The 25130-nt window shown below is 44.6% G+C and overlaps 1 protein-coding gene across 6 annotated transcripts in view; it reads left to right on the forward strand.

Annotated features, from left to right (window-relative positions):
* LOC139156524 (histone deacetylase 4) overlaps positions 1–25130 on the forward strand; it is an 815291-nt gene that overhangs the window by 443354 nt on the left and 346807 nt on the right. For all 6 annotated transcript variants that reach the window (XR_011557327.1, XM_070732257.1, XM_070732259.1 and 3 more), the window contains one exon: positions 22799–22985. Coding sequence is in view for 5 of the 6 variants with exons in the window: in XM_070732257.1 (XP_070588358.1) it covers positions 22799–22985 (187 nt within the window). In the remaining variant the exon portion in view is untranslated. The remainder of the gene's footprint in view (positions 1–22798; positions 22986–25130) is intronic.

Here is a 25130-nt window from a genome sequence, read left to right on the forward strand (position 1 = left end):
TGAATCTGCAGGACATGCGGGAAGAAGCTCCCAGGGGCCAGGGGCCACGTTCACCCCTACAGCAGCGGGCCTGCAATCCCAGCCTGGGGCGTGGCAGAATTTGCCCCCAGACTTGCAGGACTTTATTGTCAACGCATACTCACAGGGCATGGCTCCTGGGGCTCACCAGTATGGCAGACAACAAGCGACAGGTTCATGGTCGGCACCGCCCCCCTCGGGTTTGGGGTCCCTGTTAGAAGAGCAGGATCAGTTTGAGGACAGTGAACCGGAGTATGGCCTTTCCGAGGACGAGACAGCCCCGGAACAGACACCCACAGTAGGTCTGTTTAAACCGGCGCTCTTCAGAACCCTGCTATACAAAGCCAAGCAGGTAATGAACCTTCCTGGCTCAGCTAAGGCAGCAGAGACCGCTGAGCCGGGGCAGACTTCGGCCTCACTGCTCGAGGAACCTCAACCCGAGTCCGACCATTTCCCTGCTTCAGGCATTTTCGTGAAGGGCTTAAAGAGACCTTGGCAACAACCGGCAGCCGCACAAGGGCCTTCCAACCTTGAGAGGCGATTCTATACCTTCGACGAGGAGGTGGAAAAGTTACTCGAATTCCCCCCAATCGACCAACCGGTAGTCACGCTTGTTTCCAGCGCATTGGTTCCCTCCGAAACTGGGGAATGCCTGAGACCGGAGGAGAGGAAAGCGGAGACATTGCTGCGTAAAGCGCACCAGATGTCTGGCTGGGGGTTCAGGTCGGCGGCATCTGCCTCGTTCATCAATCGAGCATCACTAATGTGGATCAAGGAGATGCAATCTCGCCTGGGGCCTGAGGATGGTCGCCTCCGTCAGGACTTAAGTAAGTTGTTGGCGGCGACGGAATTTTCAGCGGACGCCACCCTACACGCGGCCAAATTTTCCGCACGAAGCATGGCAACCACACTATCGTCACGCCGCCTCTTGTGGTTGAGAAACTGGCAGGCAGATCTTAAGTCTAAGTGGCGCCTGGCCTCCGGTCCCTTCCAGGGCTACACACTCTTCGGGGACTTGTTGGAAAAGGTCCTAGTGGAGGACAAGGACAAGAAGAAAGTCCTTCCTAGAGCTAACAGACAACCAGACAGGAGGTTCACACCTTATTCAAGGCGTCAGTCCTTTCGCTGGGACTCTGCTACGGGACCCAATCAGAATCAGCGCCCCTTTTCCCAGGGGCAGTACAATCAGCAGCCCTATAGGAGCGACCGAAGCTCCTTTCAGGACAGGCCGAGGGGCTATCAGCAGTCCAGACGGCCATTTCGTGGCAACTCCCAGAGAGGGTTTAAACGCACGAAATGACTTAGACGGCCATCAGCCCATAGGGGGGAAACTGCAAAGCTTCGGCGAGGTCTGGCAGGCGACTTCCTCCGACAGATGGGCTCTGGCCACAGTTACACAAGGGCTCAGGCTAGAATTTTTTCTACCACCTCCCAGCCGTTTTATACGTTGCCCAGTAATAAAGGACTTTCAAAAGAGACTACAATTGCGCAGGGAAATTACGCACCTGCTAGACATCCAAGCCATAGAACTAGTTCCGCAGCAGGAGGAAAGAAAAGGGTTCTATTCTATGATTTTCATCGTTCCCAAGGCCTCAGGAGGCTGCAGGTTGATCCTCAACCTGAAGCAACTGAACCTCTTCATAAGGTACAGGAGGTTCAGGATGCACTCGCTACAGACCATTCTCGCCTCCATCCGGACACAGGACATTTTAACATCCATAGACCTCAAGGAGGCATACTTGCATGTTCCCATTCATCCGGAACATCACAGGTTTCTCCGATTTTATACCGACGGAAGACATTACCAATACAGAGCCATGCCGTTCGGCCTGTCATCGGCCCCAAGAACGTTTACGAAGCTCTTGGACGTATTGACTGCCAGCTTAAGAGCAAGATCCATCAGACTCATGGCCTACCTGGATGATATAATCATTTTGTCCAGGTCCAAGCTAGCAGCAGAGAAAGATCTCAACAAGACAATACATACGCTGGAACTCCATGGCTTCACGGTCAATGTGGAAAAAAGCCAACTGTTACCTACTACCAGGCTTCTACACCTAGGAGCGATTATAGACACTCAGGAGGGCACGGTGTCACTCTCACAAGAGAGGCAAGACAACATCAGACACTTGATCTCCAGTATTCAGCGGGGACCAGTTCCACTGTCACTGCTATCAAAGATACTGGGAACACTAGTGTCAGCCATTGGCATTGTCCCCTGGGCCAGGTTCCATATCAGAACACTGCAGTGGTTCCTGCTTCCGGCTCAAAGGTCCAAGGTGAGCCATTGTCACAGACAGGTATACTTGCCCCAGAGGGTCAGGGACTCCTTGAAATGGTGGACATCCGCCGCAATCAGCAGAGGATCTCCCTTCCAGATAAGGGATCAAATCATCTTGACCACCGATGCCAGTCTTACCGGATGGGGCGCCCACATTGGAGCTCACATGGCTCAAGGCCTGTGGACGGAGGAGGACCTCACTTCGGTCAACATAAACTTTCTGGAACTAAGGGCAGTGTTCTTAGCGCTACAGACATTTGCACCTCTGGTTCATCAGCAGCACGTGTTGGTGCTCACGGACAATGTGGCGACCAGAGCCCACTTGAACCACCAAGGGGGCACAAGGTCGCAGCGTCTCATGGAGGAGACAAAGGCACTATTCCGCTGGGCCGAACAGCATCTGCGGTCCCTAACAGTGGAACACATCGCGGGGATCAGCAATACACAAGCGGACTGGCTGAGCCGGTCAGAGTGGAGGCTGGACCCGGCACTCTTTCATCAGGCAACGAGGCGGTTTGGCCTTCCGCTGGTGGACCTTTTCGCCAGCTCACAGAACACCCAGCTTCCAAGATTCTACACGCGGTTCCCACAGCCAGGGGCGGAGGAGGTCAACGCTCTTCGAACGCCCTGGCCGCCAGGCCTACTCTATGCATTTCCACCAACAAATCTTATACCACAAGTAGTGGAGAAACTCCTGCGGGAGAAAGCAGAGGTGTTGCTAGTGGCTCCACACTGGCCCCGATGACCGTGGTTCTCCGACTTGATGGCACTGTCGGTGTCGACACCTTGGAGAATTCCGGACCACTTGATATCCCTCAGTCAGGGGGAACTTCATCACCCAGATCCCCAGTGGCTCCAACTGACCGTTTGGCACTTGAACGGGTCAGGCTACGGGGATTGAAGATACCAGAGAAGGTCATCGACACTATGCAAGCTGCGAGGTGTCCATCTACTTCTCGGATTTACCAGACGACATGGGTGGCCTTTTGCAGTTTTTGCAACAAACAAAGCATCAATACTGGACAGGCTTCGGTCATCACAGTTTTGGAGTTCTTACAAACCGGTCTTGACAAAGGGCTAGCGCCCAACACGCTAAAGCGACATGTGGCGGCCCTTGCAACCATGATACGAGTGGAGGGAGTCCGTTCCTTGGCTTACCATCCTTGGGTGAAGGATTTTCTACGGGGAGCATCGAATCAACACTCTCCACCGGTTCGGAGGTTTCCATCATGGGACCTTCCGTTGGTTCTCAGGGCCTTAACAAAACCACCATTTGAACCCTTGAGATCTATACCTTTACGACTACTGTCAATTAAAACAGCCTTCCTAGTGGCTATTACCTCAGCCCGGAGAGTGTCAGAGTTAGCTGCCTTGTCGGTACGCCCTGACCTCTGTATCTTTTATCCAGACCGGGTGGTGCTAAGGTTGGACCCTTCCTTTGTACCAAAGGTGAACTCAGAGTTTCATAGGAAACAAGAATTGATTCTGCCCGATTTTTGCACCCACGGCAGCCACCCGTCGGAATTGAGGTGGCACAAAATCGATGTACGCCGTGCGGTCAAGATTTACATTAGACGCACAGAAACCTTTCGAAAGACGGAAAAACTGTTCGTTTCATTTGCATCAGACAAAGAGGGACTTGGAGTTTCATCGGTTTCCATTAGTCGTTGGATCAGGGACTGTATTGCGGAGGCATACAGAGCTCGTAACCATCCGGTGCCAACAGGAGTGACTGCGCACTCAACGAGGAGTGCGGCGACTTCAGCGGCCTGGGCTACCCAGGCGTCCATAGATGACATCTGCAGGGCTGCAACATGGTCGGCACCATCGACTTTCATACGACATTATAAGTTGGACTCCTTCGCTTCAGCAGAGGCGGCATTTGGGAGACGTGTTTTACAACGTGTTTGTGTTTCTCCAACGTCCCTGACAAGACCTTCTCCCTCCCATGGGCCGTAAATCTCCGGTATATCCCATGTTGGACTCTCCTTCCAGATGCAATGGAGAAGAACCGTTGTACCTACCTGAACGGTCTTCTCAGTGCACTGGAAGGAGAGTCCAAACCCACCCGGTACAGTTATGGGTGCAGGGACGCCGGAGTGGGCAGTTAGTCAGTTTTGGTTGTTACAATAAAACTTGGTTATCCTCTTACTATGGTTCTTCGTTTTTAAAACTGGCTCATGGGGAGAGCAGAGGGGGCGGTGCTTAATTAATATGTAAATTTTAACTCAGTCTCTACCAATAGGATTGGAGTAATACCCATGTTGGACTCTCCTTCCAGTGCACTGAGAAGACCGTTCAGGTAGGTACAACGGTTCTTCTCTATTCTTCATCCCATTTATCTCTTTTTCCAATTTCACCCATTTATTTTCGAATAATTGCAGCTCCATTAATCTTTCCATTTGAAATGCTTCTCTATACAACACCAAACAAGGAATTCCTCATCCGCCCTCTTTTTCATTCGCTATCAACCACTTTTTCCTTATTCTCAGTCTCTTATCTTCTTCGACCCAAAAATTAAGTTGGTTATCCCACTCCCTAAACTTGGATGCTAATAAACCCCCTGGCAATACCTAAAACAGGTACATCATTTTGGGAACTATCATAATTTTTAATGCTCTTATTTTAGCCATTCTCATTAGCTTTTTCTCTTTCCAGCTCCTCCTCTGTTTCAACATTTTCCTTTATATTTGTCTATAATTCACCTCCTCGATTTTCATTGGGTTTCTCAATAACCTAATTCCCAAATATTTAATTTTCTTTAATCCTAACTTCAACCCTGATTCTTTCCTAATTTCTGTCCTGCTCTCTCAGACCTGTATTTAAACACAATCTCTGATTTTTCCATATTGACCGACAATCCCGATTCCTGTTTAAACTCTTGCAAAATATTTCTTATGCCTTTAATCCTCTCCATCGGGGTCTGGGCCAGTATAATTGCATCATCTACAAATAGGTTTAGTTTCATTTCTAATTCCCCTATTTTATATCCTACTCAAGTATTATCTTGTCTTATCTTATTAGCTATTACAAATAACATTGGAGATAAAGGGCATCCCTGCTTGCTGCCATTTTGTATTTTAATTCTTTGCGTTCTTTGTCCATTCACCCTTATAGACGCTTCATTCCCTTTATAAATCTCTTTTATAATTCCACAAAATTTGTCCCCCATATTTAATTACTTACATAGTTTGTATAAATAGCTATGGTTAACTTTATCAAAAGCTTTATAAATGTCTAATTTCAAAATTCCCATTTCCTTTTAGTAATGGTAGCATGGTGCATCACATTTATGACATTTCTAATTGGACCCAGGCTCTCTTAAATCTCGATCAATCTTTGGGATGGTAACGATCTCTGAAGTCTTCCATGTCTGCAGGATATCATGAGTTAACAATATATTATTAGTTTCCCCAAATGCAGCAACAGTTCATTCATATAAGTTTTATAAAATTCTCCTGTAAACCCATCCGGGCCCGGTGCTTTGGCTTGTTTTAACCCTTTAATTACTCTAGCAATTTCATCTTGGGTAATTTCTGTATTCAATATTTGTTTATCTTCTTCACTTACTATTTTCCCAATGTTAAGGACTCCTATATTTACCTGCTCCTCTTTATACAAATCCTCATAATAGTTTCTCATTATCTTTTCTAGCTTCTCTTTACCATATCTAATCCCTCCACTAGGGTCTCTCAGTGCTAATATACATGATCTTTCTTTCCTCTTCTTCAAATATCTTGCCATTTCTTGCATTGATTTTGTCCCCCAGCTCAATATTTTTTGTTGCATCGTCATTCTCATCTTATTCCCTTGGATCTCATCATACACCTTCAATTGTTTCCTTTTCAATTTCAATAGAATATTCCAATCCCTACTCTTAGTTAATCTCAGCTGCTCTTGTATCAAATCTATTTCCCTTATCTTCCTCTCCCTTTCTCTACCTCACCTCTTTCTGATAACTACTTCCATACATATACATTGTCCCCTCATATAAGCCTTACATGCATCCCAAACAATTGATTGTTGAATATTGCCCACATCATTAATTCTAAAATATTCACATAGCTCTGTCTGCAATTTATCTTTATTTTGTTCACTAAAAGTTACAACTGCATTATATCTCCAAATTCTTTGATTACATTCCTGATCTATTTCCAGTACTGCCAGTAGTAGGGCATGATCTGACAACCAAATATTTTTTATATCTACTTTTTTAACTTGTGTATTGCCCACCCTATTCATTAATATTTAGTCAATGCAACTAAATATATGATACCTTGCTGAATAGTAAGTGCCTCTATTTGGTATATCTGCATAGAGATCCACCATATTAAGTCTATTTAAATGTAACATCCTGCTATTTCCGATCCCATTTATTAATTGCATATTGAAATCTCCTGCCAAAAATGTTGTGCCCTCCATAAAGTTGTCCAACTTCCACTTTGTATTTATTATCAATTGTTTTGTTTTCGCATTCGGAGCATAAATTGCCACCAGTGTCAATTTCTTTTGATTAATTTTCCCTTTAACAAACAACCACCTCCCTTCTCTATCTTTCTGAACTCCAACTCCTCAAATAGAACCCTCTGATGAATAAGAATCGCTGTACGTTCCTCGGGATTCATATACTCATTTCCAATTTCTATCATTAACCAATTTATCCCTTCCTCCCTGTCTTTTATGTGTTTCTGGCAAAATCATAATATACAGCTTGTTTTGCTTAGCCATCCTCAATATCCTGTAACGTTTCAAATCCGATCGCAAACCATTCACATTTAAAACCATTATAGTACACTCACTCATAATATACAAGAATAACCCTTTTCCCTCTTGTTTTGCTCTTGGTTTACTTATTTTCCCCTTCCTCACCCCAATCACCCCCCCAAGTGCCTTCCCCCGTGCCCCCCCCCCCAACAGGAAGGGGGAGGACAAGAAAAACCCTTGTCCAATCATTAGGCACTTCTACTGATTACGTTCCTACGCTGCTGAGCTCCACTTGCAACCACTTTTTAATATAATTAGAGAAAAAATTCCCCTCCCACCCGCCTTTATCCATTTGAATAATACATTATTTTACTTTTTTTACTTCTTTTACTTTTTTCCTATCTCCCTCCAACAAGAATAAAAATTAACAATAATTTCCAGAAACATCTCCAAGAGGGGACAGCAGAGTCAGTTTCAACTCTTCACTTCTTCACTTTCTTGTCACGCTGGGCTCTTGTTCTTCTCTGCTCCCTTCTAATGGCCTCCACTTGCCCCGTCAACTCCTTCAGCTGTTCCTCCCTTTGCCTTTCCTTCTCGTCTGGGGTACTGCGACTGCTGAAATAATGTTCTCCTCCTTCTGTTTCTTGTGCTCCGCTTTCTCCAAACTCAATACCCAGTTGGTTCAATAGTGTCTTTCCCTCCTCCAATGATTGTGCTGTAAACATCTTATTTTCCTGGAACACCAAAACATACCAACAACAATACTATAAATAGCAATGTGGGAAGAAATAAAAATAATATCAACCAATGTAAATGGACTCTATAATAAAAAAAAGAAGGTTAATATTTGCAAAACTAAATAAACTACAAACCAACGTAATTGCTTTGCAAGAATTACATATACGCAAACAAAATCAAGCACTATTAGAAAATACAAGATTAGGTGCACTCTATACTTCATTAGCTGATCAAAAGAAAAGAGGTGTTGCAATTTATGTGAAAAAAATAATCAATTCAAAAAAGATATACAATGATCAGGATGGAAGAATATTGATGGTAGAAATAGAAATTGAACAGAAACCACTCACACTGATAACTATATATGTATCTAATGAAAAACAAACAGAATTCTGTAAAAAAACTACATGAAAAATGTTAGAAAAAGAATTGCAAATCTTTTTTAGAATAAACAAAACAGATGAGATCTCACCACAACTATTATGGGACACAGCTAAATCTTACATTCGTGGTTTGACTATATCTTATATGGCCAGGAGAAATAAGGAGAAAAAAGCCCAACTTGAACAATTAAAACAAGAATTAAAACAGCAGAATTACAAATAAATCCCAAAGACAAAAAAGCTAAAGAAAAGAGAGATTATATTAGACATAACATCAATTATATTGAACAAGAAGAAATAGCAGAAAAAATTAAAATGGCTAAACAAAGTAATTTTGAACAGGCTAATAAACCAGACCGATGGCTGGCATACAAATTGAGAAAAGAAAACGAAAAAAAATTATAGATAAATTGGTCGACAAACAAGGAAATGTTAAATACGGTAAAGAAGAAAAGAAAAATATAGCATTAGAATTCTATAAAAAGCTATATGTACATGAAGAGGTAGAAAAGGAGCAAATAGAAAAATATATAGAATTTGTAAATATGAGGACATTAACAGAGGAACAACAACAAGAGTTAAATACATCAATAACAACAACAGAGTTGCAGGTAGCTATAAAAAAAAAATAAGGCGCCTGGCCTAGATGGTTTACCAGCCGAATTATACAAACAAGAAATTAAAATAATTGAAGAAAATATGCTAGAAATATATAATCAAATAGTCCAGGAAGCTAAATTGCTGCTAACATGGTCAGAGGCATTAATATCCTTAATATTGAAATTAGAGATAGAAAAAGAAAAAATCCAAAATTATAGACCTATATCTCTTTTGAATACAGATTCTTCAATTCCTCTGGAAGTCTTATTGGTAGGACTGAGTTTAAATTAACATAATTAACATATTAATTAGGTACCGCTCCTAGCTGCCCCAGGAGCTTAGTTTAAAAAAGCTCAGTCAGGAATAGAGACTGAGTTTTTCCTGTATATTAAAATGAAAAAAAACTGTTTTATTTAAATAAAATCTGGATATTTGTGGTTTTGTTTTATTATTAATTTCTTTTAATAAAAAAGAAGGGATTTTTTCCCTATTTATTTATTTGTTTGTTTGTTTGTTTATTTATGTATTTATACTTCTATGCCGCCCAGTTGCAAAGGGGCTGCCGCTCAGACACTATACTTTTCCGCCCACACCAAAAAAAAATTAGAGGGAACATTGGTCCACAGGATCAGCAACCAAAAGGGACTGGTCACCTGACCGACAGTTAAGTATCCCACTTCCACCGATGCCTTCTCCAGGTATCAGACCTGAGAGACCTGGATCGGCCAACCAAGCTGTGTATTTGGCAACTGGCGGAGTGCAGGGCCTTAATGTCCCTTTAGCCACCTTCACGTCCACAGCTGCAGGGCTCAGAGCTCAGAATGATCCTTGGCAGAATTTCTCCCCATCAGGACATTGTTGCTAATGCATACTCACAGGGCATGGTGGCTGGAGTCTAATGGTCTACCCTTTTGCCATCACACCCGGCCCAATCTAGAGACCTCTGGTCAGCACCACCGCCCCCATCTGGATTGGGCTCATTGGTGGGCGAGACACATCTGTTGGAGGAGGGCAGTGACCAAGACAACGATTTGTCTGATGATGAGAATAATTTTCCTGAGCAGCCAACCTTTGTGGGACTGTTCAAACCGTCACTCTTCAGGCTTCTGTTGCACAAGGCCAAACAAGTCGTGGATTTGCCCGGCCTTACTAAACCCGCTGAGGCGACGGATACCATCAGAACTTCGGCAACCCTAATCAGATCACATTCCGGCTTCGGAGATCTTCCTTGAGAACATAAAAGGCCCGTGGCAACATCCAGCAGCGGCTCATGGACCCTTCAACACAGAACGGAGATTTTACACATTCGATGATGAAATAGAGGGCCTGTAACAGTTCCTACCTGTGGATAAACCAGTGGCCATGCTGGTGTCTAATGCTGTCGTGCCGTCCAAGACAGCAGACAGTTTCAGACCGGACAACAGGGGGGTGGAGACGTTCCTGCTCAAAACGCACCCTCCGGGCCACATCCGCAGCATCTTTCTTCAATTGAGCGTCTATCATGTGGATTCAGGAAGTACAGGCCAGACTGGGACCAGAAGATGGGTGCCTGAGGCATCATTTAAACAAGCTACTAGCGGTGGCAGAATTTTCCACAGATGCGACTCTGCATGTGGCTAAATTCTCATCAAGGGGCATGGCAACCACCCTATCTTCACGTCACCTGCTCTGGCTCTGAAATTGGCAGGCAGATGCCAAATCAAAATGGAGACTCGCCTCTTCTCTGTTTCAGGGCACAAAGCTGTTTGGAAAAGTATTGTAGTCAGTCCTTATAGAAGATAAGGACAAGAGAAAGGTCCTCCCTAGGTCTGCTAAGCATCAAGACCACAAGACCGCTCCATACTTTCGCCGGCAGCCCTTTCGCTGGGAACCTTCCTTGAGTTTGGCCCAACCTACGAGGTCATATTCCCAGGACCAATTTGCCCAACCACCCTTCAGGAGCGATCGGTCGTACTTTCATGATCGAAGCAAAGGCTTCCAACAATCCAGGTGCCTCTTTTGGGGGTCTAATCAAAGGAACCTCCAACGTTCCAAGTGACTGTACCAACATCATTCCCTTGGGGGGCAAACTTCAACTCTTCAGCACCTTCTGGGGAGCTACATCCTCCGATGCATGGGTTTTGTCCATCAAATTTCTGCAGATTCCTACAAATCATTTTGTGACTTCCCCTATACCCAGGGACCCGAACAAAAGAACTCTGTTAGAGCAGGAGATTTCACACCTCCTGGAAATCCAAGCCATCAAGCGGGTGCCACGCCAGTTGGGAGGGCATGGGTTTCTACTCAGTGGTCTTCATTGTGCCCAAACCATCGGGAGGTTGCAGGCTCATCTTGAACCTAAAATGGCTGAACATGTATGTATTCTATTGAAGGTTCAAAATGAACTCCCTCCGCTCCATCATGGCGGCAATACGTACCCGGGACCTCCTTACATCAATCGACCTAAAGGAGGCATACTTACACGTTCTTATACACCCTGATCATCGAAGGTTTCTTCGATTTTGTATATACGACACCCATTATCAATACAAGGTGATGCCATTTGGCCTGTCCTCTGCCCCACGCACCTTTTCCAAATTTCTGGATGCGTTGACTGCCAGACTCCATTCCCAATTGATTTGGCTACTGGCTTACTTGGACGACATCCTCGTTCTGTCCAAGAACCCAGCAAGGGCACAGGAGGATCTACAGACTACCATGAGGACTTGCAAGACCATGGGTTCACAATAAATGTGCCAAAAAGCCATTTGGTGCCTACAACCAACCTCCTCCACCTGGGAGCGGTGATAAATACGGTCACCGGAAAGGTCAACCTCTCTCCAGAAAGACAGCAAAACATTCAAAGACTGGTGTACAGGCTTCAGGGTCAACGCAAGGTACCACTGTCCTTCCTGTCCAAATTACTTGGGACTCTGGTCTCCTGCATAGATATTGTTCCTTGGGCACGATACCATATCCAGTCTTTACAATGGGCGTTACTCCCTTACTAGAGAAGGAGGATTAGCCATTCACACAGAGTGGTTCTCCTGAGATGGGAAGTACGTGATTCTCTGTGATGGTGGAGGTCCCCAGCATTACGCCAGGGTTCCTCCTTCGACCATTCTCATGACAGATGCCAGTCTCATGGGATGGGGCGCTCATGTAGGGCCTCACGTGACTCAGGGGTTTTGGAGCCCTCGAGATCTAGTACCGGTGAACATTAACTTCCTAGAATTGAGGGCAGTTCGTCTAGCATTACAAACCACCTCACCAATGCTAGAGGGAAAATATGGCCCGTACGGACAATGTGGTGACCAGAGCACATCTGAATCATCAGGGAGGGATGAGGTCCCACAGAATGATGGAAGAAACTGTGGTCCTGTTCAACTGGGTGGAGTCGCACCTGGCATCTCTGCAAGCGGAACATATAGCAGGGGTGTCCAACACACAAGCAGATTGGCTCAGCTGGGTGGTACTAGATCCCACGGAGTGGCGGTTAGATCCACACATCTTCCAGGACACCGTCAACTGTTTTGGGAGCCCTGCAGTGGACCTGTTTGCCACCCACCACAACACCCAGCTCCCACAATTTTATTCCCGGTTTCCGTCACCGGGGGCCGAGGGGGTCAGCGCATTGTACGTCCCTTGGCCCAGAGACTTGTTGTACGCCATTCCACCAATACTTCTCATTCCAAGAGTCATCGACAAGATCCTGGCGGAGGGGCAGAAGTCCTATTAGCACCGCACTGGCCACGTCATCCCTGGTTCTCAGATCTCATGGGCCTCTTGGTCTCCCGTCCGTGGAGGATCCCAGATCATCAAGTTTCCCTCAGCCAGGGGGTTGTTCTTCCATCCAGAACCTCAATGGTTCCACTTAACCATCTGGCACTTAAGGGGGACAGATTGAGGGATCATTGGTTGCCAGAAAACATCATCGCCACGATGCAAGTAGCCCAGCGCCCTTCAATGACTAGAACCTACCAGGCAACGTGGGCCGCTTTTACATCTTTTTGTGTAGACGAACATTTACAACCGCAGGACTCGTCGCTAATTCCAGTTTTGGAATTTCTCCAAACAGAGTTGGAAAAGGGCTTGGCTCTGAACAACTTAAAAAGACAGGTGGCCGCACTTCCAACTATTGTGAAGACAGAGGACGGTGGTTTCCTGGCCTATCATCCATGGATCAGGGACTTCCTAAGGGGTGCTACCAACAAACACTCTCCACCGGTCCACTGTTTTCCTACTTGGGACCTCTCGTTGGTTCTTCAGGCCCTTATAGGTCCACCATTCGAGCCTTTGAGTACTATTCCTCTGCGTCTGCTATAGATCAAGACTGCCTTTTTAGTAGCAATTACTTCAGCCCGCTTGGTGTCAGAACTGTCCACGCTTTCAATGAGGGCTGACCTATGTACCTTTTATCCAGACAGAGTCATCCTGCGTCTAGATCCAACATTCATCCCCAAGGTGAACACTTGGTTTCACAGAACACAAGAACTGGTGTTGCCGGATTTCTGTGTCCATGGAGATCATCCGTCTGAACTGAGGTGACATAAGGTGGATGTCCGAAGGGCATTATAAATTTATTTTAGGTGCACAAATGCCCTTCGCAAGACTGAAGCCTTATTTATTTCCTTCGGTCAGCACAGGTTGGACCTCAAGGTTTCTTCACAAACTATTAGTCAATGGATTAAGATGTGCATAGTTGAGGCCTACAAGGCGCACTCACGTACTCCACCAAGAGGGATCACGGCCCACTCTATGCGGAGTGCAGCCACTTCTGCCGCGTGGTCCACGCATGCATCCATTGAAGACATTTGTAGAGTGGCTATGTGGGCAACACCTACAACATTTATACGGCACTATAAATTAGATGCATTTGCCTCGGCTGAGGCTGCTTTTGGGAGGAGAGTACTTCAGAGAGTGTGCGTGCCTACAGCACCCCTGGTCCAGGCATCTCCCTCCCTTGCACACTAAACTTGGGTATATCCCACGCTGCACTCTCCTTCCAGAGGCATTGGAGAAGAACTGTTGAATCTACCTGAACGGTCTTCTCAATGCCCTGGAAGGAGAGTCCAAACTCACCCGGCCTTTGAACCATGAGCTTGTTATCTTACAATTTCAGGTGATTGTTATGAGTTATGCTTCTTCAATAAATTCTGTTACTCATATCATTACCTTCATTTTTTTAAACTGAGCTCCTGGGGCAGCTAGGGGGCGGTACCTAATTAATATGTTAATTATGTTAATTTAAACTCAGTCCATACCAATAAAACTTGAGCTAAACCCGGTCTGGACCCTCCTTCCAGGGCATCGAGAAGACCGTTCAGGTAGGTTCAACGGTTCTTATAAGATATTTATTGTCAGTCCAAAAGCCATCACGTCGAGTTAGAGGCTTTGGCCTGCCATAGTAACACAGCATAAGGGAATTGGGAGGGGTAGAAGAGAAATTATAGCCACAACTAATTCCTTTACTCAATGTTCAAGGCCATCTTTTGTTCTGTGTCAACTGTACAAAAGAGGAAGTAGGTAAATCCCTGCACCGGACTGGTCCATGTGATTGCACTTCTTGGGTGTGGGGATGTGAAATGAGCCTTAACCTGGGTGGAGAACTGGAGAGAATTTATTACTGGAATGACTGAAACGTAACCAATATGGTTCTGCTAATAAATTGAACCTTTTGCTTGAGAACAGTGGAGTGTATTCTAATTTATTTCTCAGATGCTATTTGGGGCGTTGACATTTATCACAATATTTGCAACAAGAATCAATTTTTAAAAAATCAAATAATACACCAAGATCAAAATGGATTTCTCCCGAAAAGACAAATTAGAAATAACCTAAGAATTAATACCCTCAAATACTATGAAGAACATCCTGAAAAGCAGATGGCACTGGTTTTCCTTAATGCCCAAAAGGCATTTGACAACATAAATTGAAAATTCATAAAAATACAACTAGAAAAAAATGAAATTTGGCTATGGCTTTATAAAATTAATAGATTCAATATATTCCAAAGTGCCAGAATTATAATTAATGGAGAACAGACCCACAAATTTACAATTGAGAAAGGAGTAAGACATGAATGCTCACTGTCCATTCTTCTATTCATATTAACTTTAGAAACATTATTAATAAAAGTAAGAGAAGATGAAGATCTCTTAAAATAAGGGTCTTAAAATAAGAAAATAAATTTACAAAGTACAAGCCTTATAGAAGAACCACTAACTACTGCCTCTAAATTGATTAAAAGAGTTGAAGAATTTGGCGAAGTAGCATTAGTAGCATTAAACATTAATGAAAATAAAACAAAAATTATAACAAAAATTGAACTAAAAATCAAATTGGACAATTAGAAGAAATCATGGATATGCAAATAGTTTAAAAAGTCAAGCATTTAGGAATATGGATCATGGCTAAATCTATGACACTAAAAGAAGATAATTATACTAAATTATTAGATCAAATAAAATTACAATTATTACTATTGGAAATAATTAATTCTGTTAAAATGAGTGTCCTACCAAAGCTACTTTTCCTATTTCAGACTATACAATAAATCCAGGTAAGATCCTTTTCAAAGAACTGACTAAAATAGTAGCAAATGATTAGATTAAAAAAAACAGAATTAAATTGAAATAATTACAGGACGTAAAAAAGGGGAGGGTTAGGACTGCCAAATTGGAGATTATATTATAATGCAACTACATTAACATAGATTAGGGACTGGATTACATTAGATAACAGAAGGATATTAACCCTAGAAGGGCATGACCTTCTATTAGATTGGCATGGCTATTTGTGGTATGAAAAGTATAAGACACACACCTATTTCAAAAAACATATATTAAGAAATTTGTTGATCCAAATTTGGCAAGAAATTAAAAAACAGAACAAGAAATTAAAAAACAGCATATAAATTTTTAATTAGATTAGAAAAAGAGACAGATATAATAAAAGATAATATCAATTTGGGGGGAAACTTTGGGTATGCAATAGAATTAGATAAATGGGAAAAACTTTGGTCTGTTAATTGGCAAATTACTCGATCTAATGCATTAAAGGAAAACCAGTGCAAGATGTTTCACATATGGCATTTAGCACCAGAAAGATGATAAAAAATATTCCCGAATTTGTCTCCCAAGTGTTGGAAGTGTAAAAAGGTAAATGGAACATTTTACCCCCAATGGTGGACCTGCGCAGAGCCCAAAAGATACTGGAACATGATAAGAGAATGGCTAAAAGAAATTACAAAAGAAGAAGTTGAGAAAAAACCGGAATTGATTTTATTGGGTACTTTTAATAGGAAGTATAAAAAAGAAATCCAGTATTTGATTATCCATATCTTAACAGTGACAAGGATCATATACAGTGATACGTCGTCTTACGAACCCCTCTTCATACGAAATTTTCATGGGACTGCCACCTCTTGCCACCTCTCGCTGTCCCTCCACCCACTCTGTTCGCCTCAGCTTTGTCTGCCCACCACTTTAAAAAAAAAGCCTTAATGTTTTGCATTTTATTGGCTTTTCTATTGGTTCCTACGGGAAACATTGTTTCATCTTACGAACATTTCACCTTACGAACCTCGTCCCGGAACCAATTAAGTTCATAAGATGAGGTATTACTGTATGCCCAACATTGGAAAAGTGAAAAGATACCAGAAGATGGGATGGTAATTAAAAAGGTGATGGATTGTGCAGAGATGTATATGCTCTCAAGAAAACTAGAAGGAAAGGAGAATTCAAGCTATTATAAAATATGGGAGAACTTCTATAATTGGCTAAAAGAAAGAAAGAAAGGAAAAAGAAAAACTATACAGAACGACAATTTATTAAAATTCAAAGTTGTAGAAAAGTAAGCAAATATATAAATATGCAAGCAATATGTTAACTAAAATAAGCTAAAAATGTATATATCTGACTTAAATTCTGAATCAGAAGGGGATGTAAATATCCCAAATATATGTTTTATTTGTCTCTGGTTTTTTTCTCTCTCTTCTCTCATTCTTATTTGTTTTTGTTTTTCTTTTTTCTGTTCTGTTTTTTATTTTCTTAGCATTTATAATGTTTACAAATTTATTGAAAGTTTAATGTGGTTATTGCTGTTTAATGTTTTATGTTTGTTTTTTAAAATTCCATTAATTTTTTTTTTAAAAGAAGGAAGGATCAAGTCTTAACGTTACCTTAAGTTACCTGGTGGAAGATGCAAAAGTGAGCTCTGCCGGATAAGGCCCCCAATTCATCCGCTGGACGGATGTTACAGCAACCAGGAACTCCACCTTGAGCATCATATACCAGAGTTCCATAGGGACTCAAAGGGAGCTCTGTCAAGGCCTGAAGTACTTTGGGAAGATCCCAGGTAGGGTACCTGTGGACTGATGGGGCGCAGATTGCTGGTGCCTTTGAGAAAGACTCAAAAATCAGTGTGGTCTGACAGAGACGTCTTCTTGCCACTGGCCAGTACTGTAGACAATATTGTGACCTGCCATTGCAAAGTGCCATGAGCCAGACCTCTGTCCAGGAAATCTAGAACCTGCAAAATAGAGGCTGAGATAGGGTCAATGCAAAGCGGTCTGTACCATTTGACAAATGTTGCCCAGGTGACATTATAAATCCTGGTGGTGGATTGTTTCCCGGCCATCTGCATAGTCTCCTACTCCTCAAGCGGTCCCCTTCAAATGCCAGGCAGCTAGTTGAAGCCACTGAGGCTCTGGATGTTCCAGGATCCCCTGGCTGAGGGAGATCCGCTGAGGAGGAAACCTGCAGGGTGAAGATGCGGAGAGGCTGATGAGATCTGCAAACCATGGCCTGTGGGGCCAGTGAGGGGCACCAGTATTATCTTTGCTCTTTCCACAATGATCTGAATCAGCCTTAGAATTAGGAGGAGAGAATGAGCCCAGGGGGGGGGGGGCAGAGACACCCGAGAATGTTGATGACCTCTGCTCCTGTGTAGGAAACCTTGAGAAGAAACAAGGTAGTTGGTTGTTCAGGTGCATGGTGAATATATGTATCTGGGGAGACCTGAATTGGTGACAAATGTTCTGAAACAAAGTGGAGTGAAAACGCCACTTGGCGTTGTCAAACCGTTGTCCAGCTTAGATCTGCCTGTATATTTTGAGTTCCAGCAATGTGCTCCGCTCTCAGGGAGAGGACAGTCTGTTCCACACACCAGCCTATCAGCTGGTATTCCACCATGAGGCATTTGGATCAACTCCCACCCTACAGGTTGAGATGGACACAAAGATATGACACCCTTGCAATTGGTTCTGAAAGTGCAGTAGGGCCAGGTGGATACAGCTCAAGCCAATTGATGCTGTTTGCTGTCTTGTGCTGACCAGTGTACCTAGGCTACTTGACTGCCCAGGTAAGCCACCCCCCGCAGCCGAAGAGGCTTATATCAGATGCAAGAATCACTCGGTCCGGTTCCATGATCTATTACGAAAGGAGGCCCTATCCTGCTGTCTGAACTGCGTGTACTGATATCCATGGGAAGGGTCCTTCTGAGAGTACTGAAAGTTCTCCTTGATGACAGCTAGGGAGATCCACCAGTGGAGCAACCTCCTGACCTGAGGGATCCTGACCTGGCAGCAGGAACGAGCTCTTTGCCCGCTGGTATGGCAGCAAGAACCACTGGAGTCTTCTCATGTGGAAACAAGCCCAGGGCACTATCTGTATGCAGAACACCATTTTTCCCAAGAGGGAACCCTGGGATGCTGCAGAATATGTCTCACTAGGTTTCTGATGCTGTCCCATCTGTCTTGAGACAGGAATGCTTGATCCAAGGTGGTGTCCATAATGGCCCCTAGGTGAGTCAGCCTGGTGGATAGGCCCAAATGGTTCTTTTGGAAGTTTACAAGAAATCTGTGATCTTGCAGGGTTTGGATGGTCAATTTGAGATCCCCTTGTGCCCTGATGAGAAAGGGAGCCTGGACTAAGATGTTGTCCAGGTAGCATTGCAGTCTCACTAGGACATGTCTCAGATGAGCTGCAATGATGGCCAGGACCTTGGTGAAACACCTTGGGGCCAAGGCGAGCTTGAAGGGGAGAGCTCGATATTGCAGGTGTCTGCCTGCATAACTGAACTTCATAAATTTGCGATGTTCTGGCAGGATTGGGATGTGGAGGTATGCCTCTGAGAAGGCTATCTATGACAAGAATTCCCCGTGCCAAATTCCCTAGTGGGTGGATGCTAGGGAACTGATCTTGAACCTCTTATAGACCAGATGTGTGTTGAGGATTCTATACAGTTCGGTACAGTGAATAGGATTCAGTAAAATCCCTGTCTCCACTGGTCCTCTTAACGACCTCTATGGTTTTAATGTCCAAGAGGTCTTTTATGGCTTGTTCCATGAGACCTCATTTGGTGCTGCTGCTAGAGACAGGGCATTGTACGAAGCGATTCTGGGGGAGGGAGAGAAACTCCAAGAGTAGGCCGAATCAGGATAGTGTTCAACACCTAATTGTTGGTGGTCATTAACAGCCATTTGATCTACAAAAAGGTGCAACCTTCCCCCTATTAGGGGGGGAGGCTGCTGAGTCATTTCTGCTTACGGAACTGGCAGGAGCTGGAACTACAAAATGGCCATTTGCAGGAAGGACTGATCTATTATGAAAGGAGGCCCTATCCTGCCGTCCGAACTGCGGGTACTAATATCCCTGGGAAGGGTCCTTCTGAGAATACTGAAAGGACTGCTGCCTGAAGTAGGGCTGCCACCTGTCATGGCATAAAATATTTTATCATTGCCACTGAGAGCTTAAACAGAAACTGAGTTAGAGCATTGCTTTTGGACAACAACCAAAATGGCTGGAATGTACAGCTGTTCAGCCACAGGTTCAGAGAATAATGCCTGACCGTGATCCTGAGAAAAGGATGCATGGTCAGGAGGAGATTCATCTTCCGATAGGTAGGCCTTTGCCTTATGAAGAAGGGGTGAATAGTCCAGGGGGGAATAAACCAGTAAATTTCAGGGGGAACCCCTTTATCATCAGATAGATTGGGGTTCCTTAATATCTCTTCTACTGTGACAAGATTCTCCTCATTCCTGGAGAGAGATGCAGCACCTCGAGTAGGAGTGAGGCTAGCCGCAGTAGAGCACTTGGATTGATAAGACAACAATTCTGACACTATGAATGCAGAACATTGCTGTCTGACACTTGCAACTATGCTCTTGGATATAACCTGAGATATAAAGGCTTAAATCCCCTCAGGTAAGTTGCGTTGGTCGCTATCAGAGTACCTTCCAATGAATGCCAGCAGGAGCTTCCTCCGGTTCAAAGTCCTCGGAATTGTCTGATTGAGGCCTCGCAAGGATCTAGCAGGCAAAGGGGTCCTCACTTCCGGTCAAATGTCTGTGCTCCTGAGGAGCTGTGCATGGGGACACTTCCAGAGACAGGGCCTGTGAAGAAATCACTGGTTGCTCCTGCATAGATTTGGGATTTGGACCGGGAGTCACTGCTCACAGTCACTCATGCCCTCATCACCTCGAGGCTCGACTACAGTAATGCTCTCTACATGGGGCTACCTTTGAAGAGTGTTCGGAAACTTCAGATCATGCAGAATGCAGCTGCAAGAGCAATTATGGGCTTCCCTGGGTATGACCATGTCACACCAACATTCCGCAGTCTGCATTGGTTGCTTATCAGTTTCCGGTCACAATTCAAAGTGTTGGTTATGACCTATAAAGCCCTTCATGGCATTGGACCAGAATATCTACGGGACCGCCTTCTGCTGCACGAATCCCACCGACCAGTTAGGTCCCACAGAGTTGGCCTTCTCAGGGTCCCGTTGACTAAACAATGACCCTCTGGAATCAGCTCCCCCCAGAGATCAGAATTGCCCCCACCCTCCTTGCCTTTTGTAAGCTCCTCAAAACCCACCTCTATTGTCAGGCATGGGGGAATTGAGATATTCATTCCCCCCAGGCCTATACAATTTATGCATGGTATATTTGTGTGTATGTTTGGTTTTTAATAAGGGGTTTTAGTTATTTTAAATATTAGATTTGTTATATGTTGTTTTATTACTGTTGTTGTTAGAGGGGCGGCATACAAATAAATAAATAAATAAATAAATAAATAAATAAATAAATAACAGCTGCCAAGCTTTCTTTGCAAGTGAAGGGCTGTACCTTTCACCAGCCAAGGAAAGAGGTCAAAGATTTGCCACTGTTGTTCTAATGGGGAGAAAGCCGAAGGGTCCCAATGGGAGAGGCTGCACCTGTTGCCTAATTAAGTATCATTTCCAAGAGTTGCATTTAGTGCCAGGGGGCCGGATTAATTAACGTCGACAAGAGCAAAGTCCTTCACCTAGGCAGAAAAAACCCTGGACACACATACAACCTCAGAGAAACCCCTCTTAGCAGTAGCGACTGCGAAATAGACCTCGGAGTCTTGGTGGATACTCAACTAAACATGAGCCAACAATGTGCAGCAGCAGCTAAAAAAGCCAACACAATCCTAAGCTGCATCAACAGGGGAATACACTCCAAGACCAGGGAAGTCTTAATATCACTCTACTACGCCCTGGTCCGACCACACCTGGAGTACTGTATTCAATTTTGGTCACCACACTTCAAAAGAGACATTGAAACTCTGGAGAAGGTACAAAAAAGAGCTACCAAGATGATTAAGGGACTGGAAACCAAGACTTGCGAAGAGAGACTGAGGGAACTGGGCATGGATAGCCTAGAGAAAAGGAGGGCCAGAGCGGACATGATAGCAGTCTACAAGTATACGAGGGGATGTCACAGAGAGGAGGGGATCACTTTATTCTCCAGGGCACCAGAGGGCCGGACAAGGAACAACGGCTGGAAGCTGACCAAGGAGAGATTCAACACGGAGATAAGGAGGAACTTCCTGACGGTCAGAGCGATCAACCAATGGAACAACCTACCAGCGGACGTTGTGAACTCCAACACTCTGGACATTTTTAAGAGAAGATTGAACTGCCACTTGACTGGTGTGCTATAGGGTTCCTGCTTGGGCAGGGGGTTGAACTTGATGGCCTTCATGGTCCCTTTCAACTCTAACAATAAATAAATAATGGCTTCAGCGGGCCATAGTCATCCCATTGGTCATAGTTTGAGGATGCCTGCCTTAGACATATATTAACTGGCTCTCTCAAAACATTATACCTGGTGCACCAGTTGTAGCCCTCTTTGGACAGGGAGTCTCTGCTCACAGTCACTCATGTCCTCATGACCTTGAGGTTCGACTAATACAATGCTCTCTACATGAGGCTACCTCTGAAAAGTGTTCAGAAACTTCAGATCATGCAGAATGCGGCTGCATGAGCAATCATGGGCCTTCCTAGATATGCCCATGTCTCGTCAACACTCTGAGGCTTGCATTGGCTGCTGATTAGTTTCCGGTCACAATTCAAAGTGTTGGTAATGACCTATAAAGCCCTACATGGCATCGGACCAGAATACTTACAGGACCGCCTTCTGCCGCACGAATCCCAGCAGCCAATTAGGTCCCACAGAGTTGGTCTTCTGCGGGTCCCATTAACTAAACAATGTCAGCTGGCAGGACCTAGGGGAAGAGCCTTCTCTGTGGTGGCTCTGGCCCTCTGGAATCAACTCCCCGCAGAGATTTGAATTGCCCCCACCCTCCTTGCCTTCCGCAAGATGTTGAAGGCCCATTTATGCTGCCAGGCATGGGGGGATTAATTTTCTCTCTCCCACCCTTCTGACTTTAGCATTTGAGAGTGGTGTGATTGTGTAGAATTCATTGTTTTTAGTAATAATGGGTTTTTAATTTAGTTTTCTTAATATTGGATTTGTGTTGTATTGTATTATGCTATTGTGAGCAGCTCCAAGTCCTCAGAGAGGGGCGGCATACAAATCTAATAAATTATTATTATTATTATTATTATTATTATTATTATTATTATTAGTATTATTATTAGTATTATTATTAGTATTATTATTATATGGCTTTAAAATATATACCAATAGTACTTTTATATATAGAGATATATTAGCAAATAAAGCAAATAGCTAGTAGACTATTATGAAGTAATTGTTCGCAAAGAAAAAATAAGAGATTTGTAAAACAAGCCTTCAAATAATGACATATTTTATGCTCCCTTATAGCAAACTTTTTTACTGGAACAGCAGCGCATTCATCAGCTCAGAAACTACCAGGCATCTATGGAAGCTGCTGGCATTCCAGTATCCTTTAGTGGACATCGACCACTTTCTCGAGCTCAGTCATCACCTGCTTCTGCCAATTTTCCATTATCTACACAAGAGACACCGTGTAAGCCACAGTTCACAACAGGTAATATGTCAAAAAGAAATCTTAGAATATTGACAGCCCAGCTCTTTCACATAATTGTGCTGGAGTTCCCTGGGGGAGGAAGGTCATAAATGCTGCAGATTCTTCTGCTAAGCATTCTAGGAAAACTAAATACAGAATATAAAGTGAAGGGTTTAACCTGTGTTCAAAAATTGCATTGACATTTTTTTGTTGCTGCTTCATGAATTGAAGCTCACTTTTGAAAACTGTTTAAGAATCATTTTTGTTTCTTCTCAGTTTTTTTGCAAGTGCGGGATATACTTTTTTTGGATCAAATGAATGTTGATCCATTGGTGGAGACAGGAATTGACAATCATTGTCACCTGAGCCTGATGTAATGGGTTGAGAAAGATTCAAAGTCATCCAGCCAGCAATCAAGTGAAATTAGAACTCAATCTTAACCACTAACCAAACTGGCTTTCTCCAATGCACTGCTGTGGAGAGACCAACATGGGTTATACTCTAGCCTGATTGGCTAGGGACTGAGTTAATTATAATAATTATAGCTAGCTCCACCCATCGCTACCCCACCAGCTCAGTCTTAAAAACTCAGTCGTAGTGTAGGGACTTGAGTTGTTTTGCTTGATCATGTATATGAGTAATAATTGTAATAAATGATGTTTTTCCTTTTTCTTTCTTTTCTCTCTTTACAGATCCTGAACAGGAAGACAGGAGAACAGGCCCCTGCCCTCCGTGGGTATTGCCTGCATCACCTATACCTCCTCAGGGCTCCTGCTCTCCGTGAGCATTGCACAGAGGTAATCTACCTGTCCCTAGGCGGATCCCTGGCCTCCGCGGCTATACCCTGGGCGGCCTAGTGGTTGGAAGGTAATTACCCACCCTCTAAGGTCCCCAGCCTCCGTGGCTATACCTTAAGGTGAGGCACAGGGGGGCTTGTGTCCGCCCCCCCTACCTCGCGCTTCCTTCCGAAGGAACCGACAGCGGGGAGAGGTTGGGCATCCCAATCACCTGGCTTGCGCTGCAGAGCCGAAGGGAGACGCGATGAACGCCGTCGTCGGCAAGGAGGAGCCAAGCCGCTTCCCAGCTGACAGGAGCACTTTCCGCGGCATTAAAAAGGGGCGATCCGAGCGGTGAAACGGCCGCATATCAGCTGATGAGCGCTGGGTAGCGCAAGCGCCCACAATAGCCCTCAGAGAAGCACTAAACAGGGCTACCTGGACAAAGGAGCAATCGGGCCCGCCCTTTTGGGTGCTAAAATAGTTGCGCCTGCCATTTTGGGCGCCAAAATAGTCGAACCTGCCATTTTGGGGAAAAAAAAGCCGCGCCCGCCATTTAGGAGTTTTGAGCAACCAAATGGGCACCAAGCCAATGAGAGCTCGCTATTACACAATTACAGACCTGATCTCGCCATTTGGTGGTCTGGAAAGTTGGGACTCGCCCACCTCCCAGCAGAAAGGGGCCATTTTGAGTGAGTTCTTTGAACCTCTTGGTACATAACCTGATCTGCAGAGATTTCTTCGATAGCTGAGGAGACCACAGTTCTCATATGCGTTCACATAGTATATCTGTGAGTACCTCAAAGCAATGGCTGACCCTTCATCTGAGGCCCATGTCCCCTTGGAGAGCGGGAGTTCCAGGGAGGAGGCCCCTAAGCCCAAGGACAAGGGACATCCTTCCAAGGACAAGGACAAGTCCTCCTCCTCTAGCCTCAAAGAAGCTGAGAGGAAAATAAAAGCTTTAGAGGCACAGCTAGATGCCCGCTCAGAAGCAGGCCTCGCTACATCCACCTCCCACCATTCAACCACCGGCCCCAACATACCAGGCCTTTCCTTTGTGGTTCCCCGCTAGCTCCCCAAGAGCGAATACGGGATCGGTGGCATCTGCATATAGCATGGACCTGTCCCCAGACCGCCAGGCAGCACCTTACCTGAGCGCTGAGAAGAGGACAGAAAGAAACCCTGTGGGCACAGAGATGCTGACTACCTCGGCCCAAGCATGGTACCAACATGAACCTAGTATCCCTCTGCCCCGTTTACACCACCTGCAGCAGGGTTACGCTCCAATGAGGTCTGGCAAACCATGCCTCCTGCACTGCAAGATATGTTAACCAGCGCTTACTCACAGGGTATGGCAGTGGGAGCACATCAGAGACCGCATCCTTTCCAA

This window comes from Erythrolamprus reginae, chromosome 1, assembly GCF_031021105.1.
Source record: "Erythrolamprus reginae isolate rEryReg1 chromosome 1, rEryReg1.hap1, whole genome shotgun sequence".
In the NCBI taxonomy this organism is placed as follows: Eukaryota; Metazoa; Chordata; class Lepidosauria; order Squamata; family Dipsadidae; genus Erythrolamprus; species Erythrolamprus reginae.